This window comes from Terrapene carolina, unplaced genomic scaffold, assembly GCF_002925995.2.
Source record: "Terrapene carolina triunguis isolate 2854851 unplaced genomic scaffold, T_m_triunguis-2.0 Scaffold190, whole genome shotgun sequence".
Lineage (NCBI taxonomy): Eukaryota > Metazoa > Chordata > Testudines > Emydidae > Terrapene > Terrapene triunguis.
Window position 1 is genome coordinate 1,784,638 of NW_020664541.1, and position 17,538 is coordinate 1,802,175.

The 17,538-nt window shown below is 44.8% G+C and overlaps 1 protein-coding gene across 2 annotated transcripts in view; it reads right to left on the bottom strand.

The window, feature by feature from the left end:
* ADIPOR2 (adiponectin receptor 2) overlaps positions 1–17,538 on the bottom strand; it is a 77,322-nt gene that overhangs the window by 35,127 nt on the left and 24,657 nt on the right. The window contains exons 1-2 of one of the 2 annotated variants that reach the window (XM_026654334.2): positions 17,239–17,461; positions 4,261–4,483 (exon numbers count right to left, since the gene is read on the bottom strand). In XM_026654334.2, the coding sequence (XP_026510119.1) occupies positions 4,261–4,410 (150 nt within the window). In that variant the 5' untranslated portion in view covers positions 4,411–4,483; positions 17,239–17,461. Of the gene's footprint in view, positions 1–4,260; positions 4,484–17,238; positions 17,462–17,538 lie in introns of those variants that run through there. The other variant, XM_026654335.2, reaches the window with a different exon arrangement.

Genomic DNA, 17,538 nt, shown 5'->3' on the forward strand with positions numbered 1-17,538 from the left:
GCATAGGAGCGAGAGAAGGGACATGGCACTGTTTACGGGAGCTGCTTGAGCTAAGCGCCACTTGGAGCCTGCTCCCATAAGCCTCTCCCCATGCCCCAACCCCCTACCCCAACCCTGATCCACCTCCCGCTCTCCAAACCCCTCGATGCCAATATGGAGCACCCTCCTGCACCCCAAACCTCATCCCTAGCCCCACCCCAGAGCCTGCACCCCTTCCTGCACCTCTGCCTCAGCCCTGATCCCCCTCCAAATCCCTCAGTCCCAGCCCAGAACCCTCACTACACCCCAAACTCATCCCCGGCCCCACCCCAGAACCCTCACCCCCAACCAGAGCTCTCACCCCCTCCTGCACCCCAACCCCAATTTTGTGAGCATTTGTGGCCCACCATACAATTTCTATTCCCTGATGTGGCCCTCAGGCCAAAAAGTTTGCCCACCCCTGGTCTAGGAAAAGGCATCTTATATGGAGAGACTGTTTTGTCCTGTTCTTGAGCAGAACTTGTGCAACTGTGCAATTATATCTGGTCAGAAATAAATCTGTGTTCTGGTACCCTCTCATCCCCTCCAAGTTGAAGATCTCATCTATCACCTATTTCTTTAATAGGTTCAGTTTCATTATCATGGTCCTCAGTTGATCTGCCAGGCTGTTGTCCTTACATGCTAGATATAGAACAAGGATAAATGTTGTATTGGATAACACCCAATCCCACAGCACAACTGCAGCTTTGCAAGTGAGAAGTGCAAACTTCTCCCTTCTTCCTGATGTAATCCATCACTGTCATATTGTCCAACAACTTGTACTACACCTTGTTCTTGCCCTGTGATATTTATATAGGTTTTTTCCCCCTTGAGAATTAGAGTGACTTAATTTGTTGAAATGCACTCCCCCTCCACATTGGAGGTGCCAAAAGTGATTGTTTCTGGTGGAGGGTTGAAAGGTACCCCTCAGAATGCTGAGACAGCCATGTCAAGCATAGAAATATCTTTCTTCAGATGGTCAGCTATGCAAACGTGTGGTCTGTATTTGGTTTGTAATTAAATGCCAGACAATGCTGCAGAATCTTCATCCTGAGCAGAGTATAATGTGAATGAAGCCATGAGGCCTGTGAGACCTAGAATGAATTTCTAAGTGGGATTTTGACAAAGCACTGCTATGGCAGAGCCAAGCTTCAGAAATCTTCCTGGAAGAAAGAACTGCTCCTTTAAAGGGAATCCTTTGTATATGTAGCAATAGAGATTTCTTGATTATCTTAAGTACTAACTTCTTCAAAAAGGCACGTGTCAACTATGTCCTTGGAAAGGGCTTCTGACAAGATTTAAATAAGGATGAACATACATACCCTGGTGTCTTAATGAGTGGCAACTGCCAATTGGTACTTTCTAAATACCCAGAAGGCAGCAAATAAACCAAGAGATAGGAATTTGTACCGAAGTGATCTTGCCCAACCAGAAAAAAAAAGATATTTGTGGTGCCTGGTCTGAAAGATATGGAAGTACACTTCTTTCAGATACAGGTTCCTGAATAGGGATGGAAGGAGGGGTGGTGGAAGGGAATCAAACTGAGTGGCATAACTACCTTTTATTGTCTCCAGAATTCATCTGTCTGACATTATGGAATGTAATTTGGCCCTGCTAACAGGAGGGAAACATGGAAACTAAGTAAATGGATCCCTTCACTTTGGCTCTAAATTCAGAGGCAGACACTAACAGTCTTGAACCAACTGTACCTCATTCTTGGACTCTGATCTGGGAGCAGAAATTGGAACTTTTTGTACAGCGCTCTTCATCTTCTATCCCTGAAGTACTACAAGCTAACAATGCACTTTTTCCTTAGGTACAGACTCCTTAGATGCATCAGATATGGGAAGTTTTGTGGCCAGAGCTCCCTACAACAATAAGACTTGCATCCTGTTCTGGCTCCTTGCAAGCGCTTGAGGTAAGAGCGCTGCAGATAGAGCACCTTGTAATGGGCACCGAATGTTAGGAAGACTACCAGACAAGAGGCTCATTTAGTGAAGTCAGGTATTTTAGCTTTTGAATCTGCCATGAATCCAGTAGTTGGAACCAAAATCTGAACTATACAAAGCTAAAAATAAGATTTAGAAAAAAACAAATAGGAGCCAACACACACTAAAACTAACATTAAGAACAATACTAGCTAAGGCACAGATTTCTATAGAGACATGGGTCTGATGGATTATGGAGAGGTTCACCTCTGTCTGCTGCTGTAGTTGAATGGAATTAACATGGCAGATGGTGCCTTTTACACACTCTCCCCCTCAGAACATTCCAAGAATGCAACAGGGAGGGGTAAGAAGGGCACCCGAGTCCTCTAATAGGCTATACTATGAGAAGGTTCCACCATCTGAGCTGTACAAGACGGCACATCCCATGAGTGGGAATATACAGAGGACCCTCGAAGAAAGCACATATAAAGAAAGCCATAGGTTTGTGCAGTACCTCATTAAAAAGAGAGGAATTGATAAGTGCTGCTGAGCCAAGAGAAGAAGCACAAGAGCATTCATTATATAAAGCTAAATAGTTAGATGTTTTTCCCCCTGTAAAGAATGGTGGGTATTATATGATTTTATTCTAACTACCACCACCAACTCATTAAGATCTTTTGGCAAGTCACTTAATTTACAGTGATTCAGTTTCCCCACCTGTAAGATAGCCACTATTTTTTTGGAACATGGGGTAGCAGCATTGCTCAGGTTTGGCCCAGCTGCCTGCTGGGGACACAGGAGCTGCCACTGCCCACACCCAAGGTGAGTGGGGGTCAGGCTAGCTCTCAACCCCCAGGCCCAACCCGGCAGGACAGAAATTGCCATTGCTGGGTAAGTGTGGGGCAAGCTCACTCAGAAGCCCCAATACTCCATCCTTTCCTCCTGGGCTGGTATTAGGGTTGTAGTGCCTGGATGAAGGGTGCTGCTACAGATAGTCTGTGCCTCCTCGGTGAGGAAAAGAGGCCAATGCTGGCCTGCTATCATTTTCAAGAGGTAAAGCTGAATTTCATTTGTTGGATTGTGGGTTTTTTTTTTTTTAAAATCAACAATTATGGAGCAGTCACATTAAACCCATGACTTTTCTAAATTTACTGTGACTGCACCCTGATTTTTGATGAAAATGCTGTGACAAATCTGAAGCCCTAATAATTAAACACTAAAAATCAGTCTACATGCCACCATTAATCACTACAACATTAACACTAGACATTGGCTGATAATGTGAAAGTAAGTCTATATGTACACACACACACACACACACACACACACACACCCCTACCTTTCATTTGCGTAAAGACAAACAGATGTATATAGGACCACCTACGCAATGGCAGGAAGGCAGAATATTAATTTTATTATATTATAGAGCCAGAGTCCTAGAAGTTCTCATGAGATACCCAAAATACTTTCTAAGTATATAATTGCTAAAAAAAATTCTGTATCATGAGGACAGACTTTGCTTATTTGCAATCCTTTAGAAGAACAATGAACACTGGTTGTTTTTCACTCTTGTTGCAGGGATATTTTAAGCTGAATTCAGTAAGCCTCTTCAGTTAACTCTGTACTAACAGCCAATTTGTAGCCTAGCAGCAGACTGAATTATGCTTCTGTCCACACCCATCTCAAACCACAGCATTTACAGACATTATCAGCAAGGCACAGTGCCACTGACAGGCTGATTTTTCTACACTATCCAAGTGGTCCCCATCTTCCAAGGACAATGGAGTAGCATGAGTCCTCGCAGTCATACAGCTGTTAAAGCACAGAAAGGAGCTGCAGTTCTATTTCTTCCTGGACATTACAGAATCTTTAGCTTATGATGAAGAAACTCATCCAATATGAACCAATTCAGTTGACATTGAGCATATAGCTTAATCCCACGTATCTGATGAGCAGGAAGTTTGCATATATGTTTGTTCTTAGAGCATATTGCCTGTGTTTCCCACTCACACCCCCTTTCCCATGTATACTACACATTTCAGATACGTTTCTACTTTGTTTTTAAAAAGTCTGTACTCCTATAATGATTATAGGCTCTTAGGGACAGATTTTTAAAGGTATTTAGGCACCTAGTGGGATTTTCAAAAGCACCTAGGTGCCTAAATCTCATCATTTCAATCCCATTTATAAGGGGCCTAAATATCTTATAAAATCTGGCCCTTAATTCATACATTCCAAAACAATTATGCAGCACCTAAGAGTCAAGTCTCATTTATCCAGAGTCATTCGCAGAGTTTCAAGGTACCCAACTTACCTTTTGCAGGTCCAAGGATAAAGCTGGCTCCTCATCAGAGTGGTCATCATCATAGTTTGACTGTCCTGCACTGTCGGGCATGTGTCCTTTCCTGAGCCGTAGGACTGGCTCTGGAATAACAGTGTTATCGAGATCCGTTGGTTCGTTCATGAGACACTGGGGGCCTTCTCAGAGAGATTCTGCTCCCTCTTGTGGGATGGGTTTTGAAGACAATGCGTTGTCCCTGAAAAGCAAACAGAGTTTACACAGCTGAAGTCTGAAAGATTCTAGGAAGTTGGTTAGGTATATGACACACAGTTACCTGCAGGGAGATTTATCCAATTGGTGCCCATGCTCTTACAGGACTATCTGCGGCACCTCTTATTAGATGAGACTTCCATTTGTACTCATATGACCAGTAATTCTTAACCATTTCCCTTGCTCTGGTGTCCTCTAAAGGTGACAGAAAGAATGTTCCCTTCAAGAGCACTAGCTAATATGTTCCCCAAGATGAGAGTCAGTCAATTCACAACATAAAGCTAAAAGTGTTTAATAAATATTTGCTTTTTGAAACAAATACCCAACATGGATACTATGGAAGTTCTTTCTAGCTAACTCTGTACTTTTAGACAGACAACTAAACCACCATAAAAGATACTATAATCTTTGTATTCCTTGGCACATGGCAGGCTGCATTACAAGACAGAGTTCTAGTCTTGTTTATATTAGACTTCTTGGGAAATCTCCCTCTCTTACATTAGCACTCCCTTTCTTACACCAGTAGTAGTAGTAGTAGTAGTAATTATCTCTCCACTAGGGTTTAGGCAGCCATTGGTGTTTTTACCACCACGTCCTATAGATCTGTTAGACAAAAACAATGGTATGAGTGCCTGCTCTCATGTCATAGCCAGAGTCGTTGCTCCTTTCTGGTCCCCAAGAGTCATTTTCTATCCCCTCAAGATTGTTAAGAGCCATTCCTGAAGTGAATTTACACTCATGTGCTGCTGCAAATAAATTTTGGGAAACTCGCATTCAAGATGTTAAGTAGCGGGAAATTCCTTGATTCAAATTAACTGACTCCTAGCCTTCCCTCATTCTGGGAGTATTATCTGTTAGTAGTCGCTCATCTTCTACAACACCAACTTTGTGCTAAACACTTCAAGATCTAATGCAACAGGAGGGAGCATAATCAGTGATTGGTCAGTTAGGAATGCTAGAAGACATTAACATTTAAATAATTCTGAGATCCATGAGTTGAGAGAGAGAGAGAGAGATCTTTTTACGCAAGACAATCTATTGAAGGTATATATCTACTACTAATCACTACAGTAGCATCTAAGCACTTAACACACACACAGTTACAAATCACAAGCAGATATAGGGCTGGTCTACACTACCTTGGTAAATCGATCTAATTTACACAACTTCAGTTACGTGAGTAACGTAACTGAAGTCAACGTAGTTAGATCCACTTAGCGCAGTGGCTATGTCAACGGGAGAGCATCCCCTGTTGACTTCTCTTACGCTTCTCAGAGAGGTGGAATACATAAATCAATGGGAGATGGTTCTCCCATCCATTTAGTGTGTCTTCACCAGACCCGCTAAATCGACACTCGCTGCATCAATTGCAGCAGTGCCAATCTACCAGTAAGTGTAGACATGACCATAGTAAGAATCAATTGAATAAATAGAAGTTGTCCAATAAAAGACACCCACCTTGTGTCGCTAATATCCTGGGACCAACACTGCTACAATACTGCATTCTACATTAGCATAACACTTTTAAGCTACACGCAAAAACAACTATATTAAACAAACCTTAAGGTTGCAAAGACACAGGTGTGCTAGGAAATGACAGAATCAAAAGATTGCCTGAACAAGCTAGGAAAATGGGGTCTAGATTAAATTACCATAAGGTGAGTGCACAACTGGTTGAAAAACTATATTCAAAGAGTATTTATCAATGGTGGTTTGCTGTCATACTACAAGGACACATCAAGTGATGTCTTTCACAGGTCTGTCATGGGTCCGGTACTACTCAAAGTTTGCATTAAGACAGGGGTGGGCAAACTTTTTGGCCCGACGGCCACATCTGGGAATAGAAATTGTATGGCGGGCCATGAATGCTCACAAAATTGGGGTTGGGGTGTGGGAGGGGGTGAGGGCTCTGGTTGGGGGTGCAGACTCCAAAGTGGGGCTCGGATGAGGAGTTTGGGGTATAGGAGGGTGCTCTGCGCTGGGAACGAGGGGTTCAGAGAGCAGGAGGGGGATCAGAGCTGGGGCAGGGGGGGTTGGGGCATGGGGAGAGGCTCAGGGGTGCAGGCTCCAGGCGGCACTTACCTCAAGCAGCTCCCAGAAGCAGTGACATGTCCCTGCTCCTGCGCAGAGGCATGGCCAGACAGCTCCGCACGCTGCCCCGTCTGCAGGCACCACCCCTGCAGCTCCCATTGGAGCGTGCAGGAGCCGGAGGGGGGCCATGCCACAGCTTCCAGGAGTCGCGTGGAGCGGCCCCTGACCCTGCTCCCCAGCTAAAGTGCCAGAGTGGGGCAAGCCCCAGACCCTGCTCCCCAGCAGGAGCTCAAGGGTCAGCTTAAAACAGCTGGTGGGCCAGATTCGGCCCACAGGCCGTAGTTTGCCCACCCCTGCATTAAGGGCTTGAAGGATGTAATAGAGAGTACACTTACAAAATCTGCAGTTGACACCAAACTGAAAAGGGTTGCAAGCACTTTGGAGGACTGGATTAGAATTCAAAATTACCTTGACAAATTGGAAAACAGATCTGAAATCAGCAAGATGCAAGTCAGTTAAAAACAAAGCAAAGAACTACACTTAGGGTATGTCTACACCCAGCCGCTAGTTCGGCAGCTGGCAATCGAAGTTCTGGGTTCGACTTATCGCGTCTTGTCTGGACGCGATAAGTTGAACCAGGAAGTGCTCGCCGTCGACTGCGGTACTCCAGCTAGACGAGAGGAGTACCGCGGAGTCGACGGGGGAGCCTGCCTGCCGCGTGTGGACCGAGGTAAGTTCGAACTAAGGTACTTCGAACTTCAGCTACGTTATTCATGTAGCTGAAGTTGCGTACCTTAGTTCGATTTGGGGGTTTAGTGTAGACCAAGCCTAAGGAAGGGAAAAAACAAAATGCACTACTACAAAATGGGGAATTATTGGCAAGCCAATACACAGCTGAAATGGAGCTGGGCTTACGGGCAAGCACAAACTGAATGAGTCAGAGTGACGCTGCCACAAAAAAGTCAAGTTTCATTCTGGGATGTCATGTGTAAGAAATGGGAGGTAACTGTTCTGTTCTACTCAGCACTAGTGAGGCCTCAGCTGGAGTACTGTGTCCAGTTTTGGGCACCATGCTTTAAGAAGAATTTGAACAAACTGGAGAGTCCAAAGGACAGAAACAAAAATGGAGAGGTTTAGAAAATATGATGTATGAGGAAAGGTTGAAAGAACTGGGGATGTTTAGTGTAAAGAAGTGAAGACTGAAGGAACATAAGTCTTCAGGTATGTAAAAAGTTAAAAAATAATTAATCACTGTTCTCTTTATATGTTCACCAAGGGTAGGATAAGTAGTAAACAGCTTTAGTTTGCAGCAAGGTAAATTTAGGTTAGATATTTGGGAAAAAAAGGTTTCTAAATACAAGGATAGCAGCACTGGAACAGGTTTTGTAGGGAGACTGTAGAATCCCAATATTCGGAGATTTAAGAGCAAGTTAGACAAACGCCTGTCAGGGATGGTCTACATATACTTAACCTGCCTCAGCACAGGGGGATGGACTAGATGACCCTCTTGAGGTCCTTTTCAGCCCTACATTTCTATGATTCTATGTCCACAATAAAGTTTCAAAAGATTAGGTATAAGAGGTTCCCATACTCATCTGTGTAGAGTTGGTTATATGGTGCTTACTACCCTTTTGTACGTAAGACAAACAGAACAGAGAAAGGAAGAGCAAAAAACAGACTAAAATCTATTGTAATAGAGACAGCTAAAAATTCACTTTCCTAACAGGACTTTTCCATGTGAGCAATTACTAGTTGCCACATGAATATTTGATCACAAATGGGAAAGAAAGTGGGCTACAGTCATGAATAGGAAGGACAAATGAGTTTTATTAAGCTGTGATCCACACTGAGTAGTTGAGAACCCCTAGAGCAGGAGTGAGGAACCTTTTTTCTATCAGGGCCATTGACCCACAGGGGAAAAAAAAAAAAAAAAAAATCAGTCGCGGGCCACACAAAAATAAAAAGCAAGGGTCTGATCCAAAGGCTATGCCATTGACTACCCCGGTCTTTGGATCAGATGCAGTGATGCGGTTCTTGCCATAAATCAGCCCTACCATCCCCCGGTGCTGTCATATGGCTCTTCTCTGAATTCCCCCAGGTTGTCAGCATATTTCTGGGGGGCCCAGAGCCAAGTGTAGGATCCCCGGGAGGGTGGAGGGACCCTCCTCCCCAGAACGGGACCAAGAGGGGCTGTCCTCTCCCTGCTCCGGGGTGGGTGGACGGGCAATGGCAGGAGGAAGGGCGGGGACAGAAGGAATTGAGGCCACCTCCCCATGATCCCCTCCAGCCAGCCTTGCGGGGGGTGATGGACCCAGTAGCCCCAGCCAACTGGGGGGCCCTGGGCACACACCCAGCTCCAAGAAGAGACGCCGCTCTCCAGCAGCAACTGCTCCTGTCCTGTCCCCACACCAGGCCTGGCTCCCCAAGGGGGAAGACCTACCTTTTTTGAATATTCCTCTGCTGCCACTGGGCAGTCTGCTCACTTGCCCTACTCCCAGTGGGGCGTGCCTAGGAGCCCCAGCCATTTGGGGGGCCCCACCATGCCCCCCCATCTGCTCCACCCCCCTGCACGGCGCTCCGGCCGGGGAACGGGCCTTGCCCCGACCCTGCTCCCCAACTGGAGCATCAGGCGGGTGGAGCAAGGCGAGCCCCAACTCCGCTCCCCAGCTGGAGCGCCGGGCAGGGAGAGCCCCTGACCCCACTCTGCGGGCTGGATGAAATTAAGCAACAGGCGGGATCTGGCCTGTAGGACATAGGTTCACCAACCCCTGCCCTACAGAAATATATTTAAGTAACTGAAAAGTAAACATGATAAGTAGCATCTGTTTAGTAGGTCACAGTTAAAACACTGCCCCTCCACCCCTTTTATAACATTAAAATGCACATGCTCACTGCCAAGTCTGACACACTCAGAAAGTGGAGAGATAGTAAGTTTCTCATTAAAACACATAGAAACATCTTCCAAAACCCCAAGTGTCTTAACGTTAGCAACAGGAGAGAACATGGCTGTGAACAGACTGTAGAACTCAAGTTTAGAGCCTCTGCAATTTTTTGCTGCATTCCTCACTGAGATTCCATTTAAAGAAAAAGGTTTGTAGTTGCCATGATACAACCACTGAGAGATAAACCCTTCTTAGTGACTTATTCAGATACCATGGTGATAGCCACAGTATAAGAACCTAGACAGATAAACTAATGAGCTCCTGCTACAGTTAACCCAGCTTCAGAAAACTGTCTACAGTCAAAGAGCAACAAAGATGTGACCTCCAAAGATTAATTGGACCTTTTAAAACCCTGTCTAGACTAATATTTAGCCAAGTTTATTACACAGTTAAATGACATGCCAGGCTCTACTTATGGCATATAAAGACACAACATGGTTAATACTCCAGTAGAACTATGGTAAGCTAACATGTCACCTTTGGCAGCAGTTTTACCTGATACACGGTTGCCTTCCTGTAACCAGGACACAATCATGCAGCATATTTCATACCCCTTAAGCAGTTTAACCAGACTTGTAAATTTGTGGATATAAGTATTCTGCCTAGTGTGGATGCATGTATTCAGACAAAGGTGTTTATAATCAATATAGTTTATTCCCATATACTGGCACTAATAAGCAGGCACTGGTCTCGGGCCCTCTCTCTGAGCAGATACCAGTCTATTGCAACTGGATCCAACTGCTGAATCCTACTTACTGCTAAGCCCCACTAGTGACCAATCACAGTTCCTAGCTCTGGGGGTCTCGGGCACACTCCCAGATGCAGACACTGGCATCCTTCTTTGGCTGTGGGGTCCCACAATCTGGCCACGTCAAGCCGGGAACCAGTGCCTGAGCCCCAGTTGCTTAGACACATTGCCCCCCAGAGTCCCCCTGGCAGTGGGAGCTCTAGATTTCTAGTTAACCAATTGAGGAACAATGAAGGAGTGGCAGTAAACAAGTAACACAGGCTTAAGCTTGCTCTACACTTAAAACTTAGGCTGACATAGCTATGGTGTGTAAGTCTGTGCTGTGTCCCCTCCCCGGGAGAGGGGGCACTGCCTGTGCTGTGTGTGTCCCCCCCCCGGGGGGGAGGGAAGAGAGAAGAGAGCATAGAGCTTTGGCCCCTGGAACTAAGTGATAGGTCAATCACCTGCACTGCCCTGCTCCTCTGCCATCTGTGGCTATCGTGCTGCCTCTACCCCGCCATGGAGCCAATCACTGGCCTTGCTTCTCAAGTGCCTCCTGCTGTGCTGCGCAGGTGAGAGCCTGGCCCGGGGCAGATCTGGGTGGGGGTGGATGTTGGGGTGTCCCCCTGCCCATTGTGTGCTCAGGTAGGCAGAGCACACCCCTAGCCCCATCCCATGTCCTGTGGAGACACCCAGAACCAGCCTCGTGTGTCGAGGGGTGGGGGGGGAGAGTCAGCTCAGGACAAGCCTTTGGAGCTGCTCAGGCAGGAGGCGGCGGCAGCTGCTGTTCTGGACACCTCCCTGCTGTCAGGATGTCACCCCACAGCTTCCCCCCACCACCTTGGATGAAGTTTGCAGCAGGAGGGAAGATGCTGCCCCTTCCTCCTGCCGGTGGCTCTGGCCCCTTTGTGGGCTCACTGGGTCTGATCTGTGCTGCAAGTAAGTGGCTCATGCGGGGACCCAGGCACTCATGTGTTCCCTTGAGTGCCCTCCCCCCAACCCTGTATGTGTCTGTCTTCCAGACCCCAGCAAACCCCTCACTCCTGCCACCCAGCCCGGAGCAGAGGCTGGCTTCTTGCCCTCCGTGTTTGTGCCCTTGCCCAGGGTACTGTCCCCTCCATGCACCTTGGCAGTGCATTCCCAGCCTATAGATAGATAATTTATTGGACTACTAGGCCAAAACTAGCCCAGACTGGGCTACTTTTTAAGTGACTTTGGGCTATTAATGCAGTAGAAATCTGGTAGCCACTTTTGCTTATTTCAGCCTTACCACCGCTTTGCTGGTATAGGAATACCAATATACTGTATCAAGTAATTTACTGGCCCCATTCTTGCAAAGTCACACCTGTTATGTTACCCATGGCCTGGTTATAATTTTTGGTACTGGTAGAACTATTTCAGTTTGGGTTGAGGGAAAGGATAGTTATACTTCCAATTGAGATAGTTACACTGGTACAACCCTCTTAGTGTGGATACACAGTTATATCACTAAAAAGGTACCTTATGCCTAAACAGCTTATGTGACAAGTCTGGGTCGAACTGTGAACTCCATGTTTCGAGACTGTTTTCTGATTGTAACTTTTGTTCTGCGTTGTAATCTCCATGTTGGGTTAAAATATCCAGGTGGTGTTGAAAACCAGTTTAATTTTGACAGGATCAGTCTATTCTAGATATTGTATGCTTGTGCTAAATTCTGCCGGTATAAGCTGCACCCACACAGTAGCCTTTTGCTGGTACAGGTATGTTGGTCACAAATCACATCCCTGATCAACACAGCTATGCCAGAAAGAGTCCTAGGGTAGACCTGGCCTGCTTGCTAAATGGCTGTGTTATGGGGGAAAATAGATGGTGGGTACTGCTAAAAGATGTTTGATCTTCCCAAAATGTTCCTACCCAGCATCTCTTTTCCCCCATAACACAGCCATTATAAAGGAAAAAAGGTACAAGACCAATTGTTAAATTCTTTGGAGGTCACTTTTAACAATCTGGAACAAATAAAAACACGTCTGTCTATCTCCCACCCACTCCTCAGCCCCCAGATAAAGAGGCACATCTACAAAATAAAGAGCTCTGCCTCCAGTAAATGGTCAGTGTGTCCAAACAGCTGCTTTTGTAACCTGCAAATTGTCAGTGGACACTGCAGGCTGAGCAATTCACAGCAGGCTGCCCAGGCAGACAATCAAGCAAATTCAGAAGCATTCAGACCCAAAGAAAGGGAAAAGCCATGGACCTGTGTACACTAAAACTGCATCTAGCTGAGGGGACCCAACTATATTGTTACTCCACTCCCACCCCCCGACAAGTGGGCAAATTATATGGCAAATTGGATCTTCAGAGTTTTGTTGGCATCTCATGTCCAAAGTTAGTCAGTTTCAGAAAGCCTAAATTAATGTCCTGTTTACAGTACAAATTGGAGGATTGCTGTAACAGTTTTACTTTGCTGTACACTGGACTCAAGAGACTAAAGTTTTGTCACATAAGTTAAAAATGGGAAATAGACATTCCAATTTCCACCCCCCCACTGTCTCACCAATGTGCCTCAACCCAGGCCTACGGGGACTTATTCTAGAGCAAGAGGAAAGTTCAGACCCCACCTTTGACTCCCTTTTGATAGTTGAGATAACTAGTTGTGATGCTCTCCTCTGGGAACCGAGAACTGTAAGCCACTGTTACTCCTCTGCCTGAACAAGAGAGTGAGCTTTGCTAGAGATTACTGACTGTCAGCTCCCTGCCACACCAGTCTGTCCAGTTCACCAGAAAATGCCAAGATTCCACCGGTATTAAACTTGGCCTGCTGGTAACCAGTGAACCCCAGTTCCCGAGTTCCCCAGAGACATCTCACTGGATACTCAGAAATTATTAAATTTGTTGGCTCCAAAGAGACCGAGCACACATCAGCCTTTTAGATTAGCAGAAGACTCGCCCTTTACTTCAACATAACAGCACTAACAGTTTACAGTAAAATTAAGAATAAGTTTATTTTAAAAAGAACAGAGATTGAAGGGACACCAGGCAGAATAAGAGAAAGAAAACGTTACAAAAAACAAATATGACACTTTCTTGTGCCTAAAAGTGAATTCTAACAAGCTAGATCTTTGACTAAACAATTTTTCACTAATTGCAAGCTATCAACAGCTCCTGCCCTTCAAGCCAAAAGGATCCAGGATTCAAAGGGTGCTGTTAGTTATCCATCACTTAGATAAATAGAGAGGTGAGAAACAACAGACCTCAACCCTATTGTCCCTCTGCAAATTTGTGTACAGGGTCAATCCCTTTCCTGTCTCTAAAAGCACAGTTTCAAAAAGTTCAACGAACAGAAGATTGTTGGGGCGGAATACATCTGAACAAGGAGAAGAAGTCTGGAGATAAACGTGAGAAGGGAGGGATATATGCTTGTTTTGTTAAAATATTATATGTTTGCTGTTGAAGAAAAAAATCCAGAATACTTAATGTTGTTGTTTTAGTTAAATAAAACAATTTAAATGTCTGTCTGGTGATGTTCTCCTCCTAATACAGCATGGCAAGAAAATCCTCCAAATATTAATGATTAACCTGTTGAATTGGAGATAGTTCACCTCCCAATGACTTCATAAATATCTGCTTCTATTACCTTTAGTAAATGAAATAACCAAACAATCATCCATTTTCTGATATAGCTGTAAAACTAATCTGAAAAGTTTTCAAAATCACTTAAAAAATGTATAGTGTGTACCTTCTAAAAATGAATCCTACATCTCTCTGAGTTGTGAAGAATATGTATTAAGTTTATAACAACCAACAAGAATGCACTTTTATGTAGAAAACCATGATTAAATCGAGTCTTCCTGACTAGTGATTTAAATGATGATTTAAATCAAATCCACCCTGAAATGAACCTCAGAAGAGCTCTCAGAAGAGGGGCATCCCTGAACTAAAACAGCCTGTAAATGTACAGGAGCAGAATGGCCCAAGTTGTTATCCATTACAGAGGAGAAACTCTGCCAGCGGGGTTCTCTCATGAAAGGTGGATGCCAGCTTTCTGAACTGAACATGTGGGTGAGAAATATGTTATTAGACAGGAAGGTAACTTGTTAATAAGTATAGGCTAAAGATAGCATTTTATTTTATTTTTATTTTACCTGTAGCCTTAGGTTTCTAAACCCTTGTATTTGCTTTTATTTGAATCTCTATTTCTATCTTTAGCTCTGTTAAATAAACTTCAAACTGGTTTTACTACAGACCTGTCTAAACGCTTTACGCTAAGGAGAGTGTTGAACTGAGGTGGAACCAGGGTGCACTGCTTCCATGCAGGCAGAGGATTTGTGTACATTATATGCCTCCATAAGATAAGGGACTGGTGACTCGGTGTAGGGTATTCACCCACGAAAGCTTATGCTCCAATACGTCTGTTAGTCTATAAGGTGCCACAGGACTCTGTCGCTTTTTAAAGTGGGGTGTATAAATAGTTAGCCTACAGAGGGAAAGAGAAGGGCTCATGAAACCCGGAGCAAAGAACCTGGGTTGCCAGCAGCTGGTGGCTGGGGAGTTTCCCCTGGGGGGTATATACAGGTCTCCCACCTCCCCCCCCACCCAAACTACTGTAAGCAGGTGGAGGCGATTCACTCTGGACACCTGAGGTAACTAAAATTGTCACAGTGCAAACCTGCTCCCTGATTCATTAAAGCTTATCAGTCATTTCCTCACTGGAAGACAGTGTGTCTGGATACCATCAGATTAGGCCTGAATAAAGACTGGGAGTGGTTGGGTCATTACAAAACCTAAACTTAATTTCCCCAATACTAATTTCTCCCTACTGTTACTCACACCTTCTTGTCAACTGTCTGCAATGGGCCACTCTTACCACTTCAAAAAAGTTATTTTTCCTCCTTTGGTATCCTGCTGTTAACTGATTTCTCGTTAGGATGACCTCATACTTGGTAAAGCAACCCCCATCCTTTCATGTATTTATACCTGCTCCTGTATTTTTCACTTCATGCATCTGATGAAGTGGGTTCTAGCCCACGAAAGCTTATACCCAAATAAATGAGTTAGTCTCTAAGGTGCCACAAGGACTCCTCATTGTTTTCACACAGCTACATTCACTCTGGTCTACAACTTTGCCACTGGACAGAAAGATCCTAAAGGCTCTGCCACTTCAGTCAGAACCAAGGTGACAGCAATGTTGTGGAAACATAGATTTGCTCTACACAGAACTGTACACTCTACAGTGAGTAGACACGCAAACCATCTTAAAAATACCTTATACCAAGTTTGTTGAATTACCAAATGAAGGCACTCAAACCAATTTAAGAGCATCCCCACACGGGGGTTGCAACAAAATAAATCAATTTAGAAGATTTAGTCAAATGGGTGCAGTTTCTGTATAGTTTCAGTTAAAGTGGCTATTCTTCCACTTGCACACTAGCGTTCTTCAGAGAAGAAGAATATAATCCATCTCAGGAAGATTTGATTTCCCAACCTAACTTGAGTTGGGAAATTGACAGTTTAGAGCAGGGGTCGGCAACGTTCGGCACGCGGCTCGCCAGGGCAAGCACCCTGGCGGGCCGGGCCACTTTTATTTACCTGCTGACGCGGCAGGTTCGGCCGATCGCGGCCCCCACTGGCCGCGGTTCGCCGTCCTGGGCCAATGGGGGTGGCGAGAAGCGGCGCGGGCGAGCGATGCGCTGGCCGCGGCTTCTCGCCGCCCCCATTGGCCCAGGACGGCGAACCGCGGCCAGTGGGGGCCGCGATCGGCCGAACCTGCCGCGTCAGCAGGTAAATAAAAGTGGCCCGGCCCGCCAGGGTGCTTGCCCTGGCGAGCCGCGTGCCGAACGTTGCCGACCCCCGGTTTAGAGGCAATGCCAGCTGACCTTTTTTAAACCTCCTCTCTGCTCTTCCCCACTCTTCAGAAGCAATAGTGGTTGCAGGGACAGCAATGCATTTTACCAGCCCAAATGTAATGAGGAGACCTAGGACCACTGTGGTACTGTTAACTGGTTCCCAAGCAAAACATTAAATTAATCTTTTATAACTTGGGAGCAGTGTGTGTGTGTGTGTGTGTGTGTGTGTGTGTGTGTGTGTGTGTGTAGAGATAGGAAAACAAGAACTTACTTGTTCTGTTATATAAGGAGTTCTGCTAACAAGCAGCAGGAAAGTAATTAGTTCCAGGACTTCATGCATTTATCAGTCTACCTCCAAACCCCCTGTCAGTCACAATCATGCTGTCTACTTAAAACCTAAACAATGCACAACCTATTAGTTAATTTTTAGTTTTTAAGATGTTCTGATGAGGTGTCTGAACAATTCACAAAGATAAAGAAGTCTTCTAAGGGGCAAAATCTAGAATCACCAATTAAGTCATCCAAACAAGTCAATCAACCTACCTTACTCACTGCTCAAAGTGCTCAACAAACTCAAGGAGAAAGAAAACAGCCTCACCCTTGCCTAAACAGATACCACAGATGAATATTGGCTTAGCTTAGGTTCAGGAAAGCGCAGTTCAGTGTTGAGAGAGCTCAGCGAAGAAGGCCCTGCTTGTAGTCCTCTAGATTATTCCATAGGATAATCAAATTCCAGCTCCTACCCATCTCAAGCACAGCCATGGAAGATAAAGCAGAATGTGCCTCAATGCAGATATGCACAATATTTAAAGCTTTATTTTAAGTCAGTGCTAGATAAACATGATACACAATCCGTCCCTTTTATTCCACCATCTCCCATCCAGTAAGGGCTTTGGGAAAGGGGGTATAACTCCTTGCATCCATCCACTCAACAAAATTTCTGTTCCAGTACAGTTAGAAGTATCTAACTTTATTACTACTGTATGTGAGACCACAGTTCTGGCAGTAGGAAGTCTTATAATAGATCAGATGTAGAACTGTGTGATACTATCTACACTAACCGTACGTATTAGAACAAACATCTCTAATCATACCCAATAGCCATAAGATTCTGAAAAGCATTTCTAGTATTTATAGTTCAAGAAAGTGGCAATATACTGCACAAACTCTGGAACAGTCCACAGCAGGAGCAGCAAAAATAGGAGATTTGAATATTTGTTACCTCTAGAAGAGAGTTCTGGCTGCCACAGCTCCCCAGCCTTCAAAGTTGATATGTCTTGATTCCCTACTCAAACTTCTAATACAATAACAGTTCGGCAATGGCATCTAAATATAGAAGGAACGCCTGTGGTGTTTTCTCTCACACTATCCATTTGTGGTTTTTAAATCGCACGATAAAAAAGTTGAGAGATCACACAGGAGAAAGACAGCTTCCTCAAGTATGTGAGGAAACCGAATAAACTGAAATGAAGCAACGCCAAAAAAAAAAAAAAAAAAAAAAAAAAAAAAAAAAAAAAAAAAA